The sequence below is a fragment of the Gobius niger genome, assembly GCF_951799975.1.
Source record: "Gobius niger genome assembly, chromosome: 9".
Taxonomy (NCBI): Eukaryota; Metazoa; Chordata; class Actinopteri; order Gobiiformes; family Gobiidae; genus Gobius; species Gobius niger.
In genome coordinates, this window is record NC_136860.1 from 2,214,362 (window position 1) to 2,221,120 (window position 6,759).

General features: G+C 46.4%; 1 protein-coding gene across 1 annotated transcript in view; it reads left to right on the plus strand.

Moving 5' to 3' along the window:
- The window catches only part of col18a1a (collagen type XVIII alpha 1 chain a), a 75,681-nt gene extending 69,221 nt beyond the window's left edge, over positions 1 to 6,460 (plus strand). Inside the window, exons 37-41 of the mRNA XM_079563009.1 lie at positions 1,297 to 1,510; positions 2,868 to 3,046; positions 3,122 to 3,319; positions 3,396 to 3,511; positions 6,013 to 6,460. Coding sequence (XP_079419135.1) covers positions 1,297 to 1,510; positions 2,868 to 3,046; positions 3,122 to 3,319; positions 3,396 to 3,511; positions 6,013 to 6,226 — 921 coding nt within the window. The 3' untranslated portion in view covers positions 6,227 to 6,460. The remainder of the gene's footprint in view (positions 1 to 1,296; positions 1,511 to 2,867; positions 3,047 to 3,121; positions 3,320 to 3,395; positions 3,512 to 6,012) is intronic.
- Positions 6,461 to 6,759: the final 299 nt, after the last annotated feature.

The following is a 6,759-nucleotide window of genomic DNA, read 5'->3' on the forward strand; positions in this document are numbered from 1 at the left end:
AAACGGCATGCCTGCCGACAAATGCACCCGCGCTGTTATGTGTTCGAGGAACATGTTGGACGTGGGACGGTTATTTTGTGTAAAATAACTGACAGTAAAGTGCTCCTTCACCTGCGCTTTGACATGAAGCAGAGCTTGAGCTTTGGAGGCGTCAGATGCTGTTTCTGATGTAAACACAGGCCATGCGCAGCACGCTGGCAGTGACAAATACGCCGGTTATTGATGTCCACACTCAAACGCGTAACCGGAGGATTCCCAAATCTTCACTTTGGCCGGAGTTTTTAGAAACCTTCGTGTTTATCGACAGAAAACTCCGGTTTTGTGTGGATGATCGGCCAGATCGTAGGAAAATATCTTCGGTTTGTGAGATTCCCTGCTACGTGTGGATGGGCCTTAGTCACGCGTTTCACTGTAACACCGCCCACTGCCCCTGATCCGTCGCTCGTATTTTCACATCGTCCCTGTCCTGGACATCGCTGAGCGCAGCAGTCGGACCGGGTGAATCAGACTTACAGCCTCTGCTCTGGACTCAAAGTCTGTCCCACTGCCTTTCATTTACGACCAACGTCAAACCTATTGATCAAAGCGGTTTACGAGGCGCCGTAAAAAACTTTCGTATGAGACGGTGACACCAGGAGCTGCACCGGGACTTTGTGTCATTGGGCAGTGCACTCTCATGTGCGGAGTTTGACTCTCAGTCGGGTCTATTATCACATTACTCTGTATTTAACTTACTCGTGCACACGTCTGTGCGATGGGCCTTTAAAACTCTAACCACGGAGCCAATGGCAGTGCATGACCGAGGCCTATTGTATTCTCTGTGGCAGTGTCACAGCGCCACACGCAGGCCTGGCAGATGAATCACAGCGGTTTTACACACATGACTTCATGTGGACGCAGGCATTTACTAAGCAACAACATCTCCACATAAGCGCTTACAGACTCCAAACTTTCCAGTCCTGGACTTACGATTTAGACTTTTTTTCATATCCATCTGCCTGATAGATTGAGCTTTAGATTTTTTTCCACAAATGAACAGGTTTGTAACATGATGAGACAAACCCTGGTGACAATGGCTTTGTGCAGGTCATGTGACGTTATAAACTTCTTAACTTTGCATTAAAACATCTTAATGACTATGTTGCATTCTCAATACTGTACTTGGATTCACTTGTGCGTCCGCCCCTTCCCGAGGACGTGGGAACCTTTAATGTTCATCTCTGTCTTAGATATATTTAAACAAATCTGTCCTGTCAGTGGTGGTCGTAACTTTCTCGAACGTTTTCCTCGTCACAGCTCGGCGAGTACAACCCGTTCTTCAGGGACCTGGAGAACGAGGTGGCGGAGGTGAACCCCCCTCCTGTGGTGGTGTACCCCCAGTCCCCCGTCCAGCCCCGAGACCCCAACCAGGGCCTGAACCACGACCAGAGCCAGAACAACGGCGCGGGACACTACTCGGAGAGCGTGGTCCGGCCCATCGAGCCTCCCCTGTACAAACCCGCCGACAGAGGTGAGCAGATATCAGATACATGTACTCGGATACAGCACCTATCAACATGAAACAAAAACTGTCACGGAGTCCAGAGTCTTCTGTTTCAAGTGCCAAAAACGGAAAAACTTGTTTTTGTGTTTTTTTATTATTATTACTGCGAAACTAGACACTCTAATACACCGTATGTGTGATTTTGTAGCTCTGTGATGAACAGAAGTGAAATAAATGATGATCAAAAACTTCGATCTGGACATTTTATATATGTTATTGTGTTTCCTTTCTTTTTTTTTAGTCTGAGAGGGCGTGGTGTTAGTCTTAGAAAGATCGAAACAGTTTTGATTTTAACATTTCTCTGAGTTTTCAAATGGTTAAAATCGGTCCAAGGACGACTGAGAAACATCCTGTTAAAGTCTTCAATCCAGAACCAGGCTGTTTAAATGCACACGTCATGAAGAGAGCTCGAGAACACGCGTGTTTCAGAACATGTCAACGGTGTTGTTGCTGAAAATTGACTTGAAACTGAGATATTTGGGCATTTGCCTCTTCACATTTGTAGCATAAAACCCCCGTTTTATGCTACACTGATTTTGATCAAAATCGCCTCTGTTTAGCTTAGATTTCTCAGGAAAATAGAATTAAACTGTTTCCACCTATGGTGAGCTTAGAGTCTCGTCTTTCAAACAAGCCACAGCATGTGTCCATACCTATAACATAGAATACACTGTGGTGCTACAAAAATCATGAAAAATGGTCTGGATTGTTGGCCCTCTACAACAGCGCGGCATCAATGTGTTAAATGTTCTTAATAAGAAAGTACCTGCTTCATCTTCTCTTCTTCATCAAGAGGATTTTCTTCTTGTTTCCATCCATTGAATGTGTTTTTGTCCCGTTCGTGTTGAATTCTCCTACGATTAAAATCTGAACAGTTACTAACGACTCCTTGTATCTTCTTAAATAAATCACATTTGTCTCTTTCGCTCTTCTGGCCAATACCATAACGCTATTAACCTCCTTGTTTACAAAACATGCCTCATGCCGCCTGCGTCATACCCAGCTTTTCTCTGCCCTCTTTCAAAGAAATCAACCCCTGGCCCCAGATACATGTTTTGTTGTGCCCCTTTTTTATACTAACACAAACCAATGGGCTCTTTTAGGTTTTCAACTTGCCATATTATTTTGCTGACGTGAAAATGCCACATCTTTTGACAGTTTTGGAAGAAGTTTTTGTTTCATGTGTATATGGTTAATGTTACAAAGGTATGTAATGATGCAGGTTAAGGTTTGGTCTGTTTAGGAGGTTATTATGATTATTATATCTCTACATGTCATATCTGAATACATGTTTGTCCTCTCTCCCGATCTCCTCCCCCTGTAGAGCCCGAGTACCCCCCGCGATACGACCCGCGCCTCCCCGACCCGAGGCTCACCGCGGCCGGGCAGACCGACACCGGCCAGAGAACAGACACTCACCAGCCCTACGCCCCGGTGACCACCCAGAGGAGGCCCCACCCCCACCCCCAGCCCGACCCACACATCGACACAGGCGCCACAGGGGTGAGCGTCCCCCCACCCCCCGCGTCCCATCACCGCCTCCTCCTCCGCCTCCTAACGTGACCCCTCTCTCCGCAGCTGCACCTGATCGCGCTGAACTCCCCCCAGTCCGGGAACATGCGGGGCATCCGGGGCGCAGACTTCCAGTGCTTCCAGCAGGCGCGAGCCGTGGGCCTTAAAGGGACGTTCCGGGCGTTTCTGTCCTCCAAACTGCAGGACCTGTACACCATCGTGCGCAAGTCGGATCGAGACGGATACCGGATCCTGAACCTGAAGGTGCAAATGAGTCCGTGATGGAAACAATGATGTCGTTCGCAAAAGCTCGATCTATAAACGTCACTTTTGTCCCAAGGGTCAAGTCCTGTTTGAGAACTGGGAGGTCATCTTCGGGGACGACGCCAGAAGACTGAGGGACAGTGTTCCCATTTACTCCTTCGACGGACGAGACATTCTCAGGGACAGCGCATGGTGAGCAGATATACTTCCTACTTACCAACTTGCACTTACGTATTTATGTATTTGTATTAGGGGTAGGAATTTAACGCAATTAATTGTATTTCCCCTGATTTCCCCCCGAGCCGGAACCTTTCTATTTACGTTGTTTCTGGTGCGCCCGCATATCTGACGCACCTCCGCCCACAACAGCAATGGACAGAGACGCTTCCCTCGGCCCGTTGGGGACTCAGTTTAGTTTTTAAAACGTCCTGATGGGACGATAGACAGCTTCAGGTTAGGGCTGGGACGGTCCACTTTTGTCACAATCCGATACATATCACGATACCCAGGGCCGATACGTATCGCGATACCCAGGGCCGATACGTATCACGATACCCAGGGCCGATACGTATCACGATACCCAGGGCCGATACGTATCACGATACCCAGGGCCGACACGTATCACGATACCCAGGGCCGATACGTATCGCGATACCCAGGGCCGATACGTATCGCGATACCCAGGGCCGATACGTATCACGATACCCAGGGCCGATACGTATCACGATACCCAGGGCCGATACGTATCACGATACCCTGGGTCGATACGTATCACGATACCCTGGGTCGATACGTATCACGATACCCAGGGCCGATACATATCACGATACCCAGGGTCGATACGTATCACGATACCCTGGGTCGATACGTATCACGATACCCTGGGTCGATACGTATCACGATACCCAGGGCCAATACATATCACGATACCCAGGGTCGATACGTATCACGATACCCTGGGTCGATACGTATCACGATACCCAGGGCCGATACGTATTGCGATACAATAAGTAATTATGATTTGTTTTATGTTTACCTTAAAATTTGTAAAAAAGAAAATAGTCATGTGTCCAAATGTCATTTGACAGTTATTGAAGTGCTAAGATCAAAACGTGCATTAACACAAAATTTAACAAAGTGCTGTTACTGGTGTTTATGATAAAAATGCTTCCAAACACTAGTATTGAAAGTATTGCGATACTTGAAAAAGTATCGATAGTAGTATCAAAGTTTGTGATCCGATCCGATATTTTGTCCCAGCCCTAGAGTTCTCCTTCCATCGCAGGTACTCAAGTCTAAAATACCATCTCGATGTAAAACATATTGGACAAACAGAGCTCCATGCTAATGTTAGCGTTATCCTCAAACACAGAGACGCCCTCGATGCTAATGTTAGCATTACCCTCAAACACAGAGACGTCCTCGATGCTAATGTTAGCGTTACCCTCAAACACAGAGACGTCCTCGATGCTAATGTTAGCATTACCCTCAAACACAGAGACGCCCTCGATGCTAATGTTAGCATTACCCTCAAACACAGAGACGTCCTCGATGCTAATGTTAGCGTTACCCTCAAACACAGAGACGCCCTCGATGCTAATGTTAGCGCTAGCCTCAAACACAGAGACGCCCTCGATGCTAATGTTAGCATTACCCTCAAACACAGAGACGCCCTCGATGCTAATGTTAGCATTACCCTCAAACACAGAGACGTCCTCGATGCTAATGTTAGCGTTACCCTCAAACACAGTGACGTCCTTGATACTAATGTTAGCTTTAGCCTCAAACACAGAGACGTCCTCGATGCTAATGTTAGCATTACCCTCAAACACAGAGATGTCCTCGATGCTAATGTTAGCTTTAGCCTCAAACAAATGCTCCAGCCCACTCTGAGCCACAATAACCCTAACCCTTGTCAGGATAAGAAATGTCACTTTGATTTCGTCACTTTGATTTCTCTCAATTGTTCAAGGGGGGTATTATGCAAAATCGACTTTTTCAAGCTTTCCATCATGTTATTCTGTCATTCCCTCATTAAAAACATGCCTGAAGTGTTGCCTTGGCACATTCACGTATTTTTGAGTAATCTGTAAAAACTCTGATGGCGGCCATTTTAGGGATAGGTTTGCCTGAGTCCTCCTAGGAACGCCCCCACCTCCTGGAGACGCCTCCGAGCTTTCGTCACCAGCCGGGTAACCAACCACTGCTCCTCAGCAGAACCCCCTCCCCACTGATGCCACAGACAGCGTGTGGAGGGGGCGTGTCGGAAAGGCTCAGAGGTTCTTAAAGAGACAGAGGCCTATTTCAAGACATTCACTACAGCCATTTTGAGAGAGACATTTTATACAAGGCAGTTATTCTAATTTACTGCATTTACAGACCGACAGAAGGTTTGTCATCATTGTAGTGTGATATAGACTGGTGCTATGGGACTGAAAAAAGCAGAATACCACTTAAAGGCGCTGTTTTATGGCCCTTTTGCTTCATTTATTTTTGACTTTGATATAAATGTGGCATTATTAATACTGTTTAATGAACTCTACAAGTCACATGAGTGATCAGAGTTCCCAGAACACTTGAAAGCTAAATAGCTATAAATGCACTTTGCCTCTGTTACTTGAATAACTGCACAGATTATCAATAATAAAAACTGTGTTGTTGAACTCGTTTACCCTCCCTCTGTCCCTCCCCAGGCCGGAGAAGATGCTGTGGCACGGCTCGAGCGCTCAGGGCCAGCGTCAGACGGATAACTACTGCGAGACGTGGCGGGCGGGCGACAGAGCGGTCAGCGGACTGGCCTCCTCTCTGGCCTCGGGGCTGTTACTGCAGCAGAGCTCGGGCTCCTGTAACGGACAGTACATCGTCCTGTGCATCGAGAACGCCTTCACCGCACACGCACGGAAATAAAACAAGTCTACAGCCGATACGAGAGGGGAGAGAGCGCGGAAACCAACCGGCGAAAAGGAGAGGGGAGAGCGGGCAACCCTGTCGGCATCCCCGCCTCATCCAGGAGGAACTATACTTTTATTTGAATACTTTTTGAGGATGTTTACATTGGAGGCTGTGGCAGTGGATAAACTCTAGCCATTGCAGACCCTATTTTAGTTCATGAGAGCTTTGATCATATTATTTATAAAGATTTTAAAATGATAATGTTGTTGATAAACATTTAAAAAAAAATCAAGTACATTTTTTTTATTTCATAATTGTCACCTGCGAAATAAATGACAAATTAATTAACTTAAAATTAAATAATACAACTTTATTTTATTTAACACATCATGGCACGATTATAGTTTTTTTTAAATACTTATTTTATTCACAAACGCAGAACAATTGTAGTTCTGTCTAATGTAAACATCTTTCATGATTCCCAACTCCTGGCCACCCTCTCCCCTCGTGTCATGTGACCTGCAGCGTCCAATGAACTGTGAGCGTGT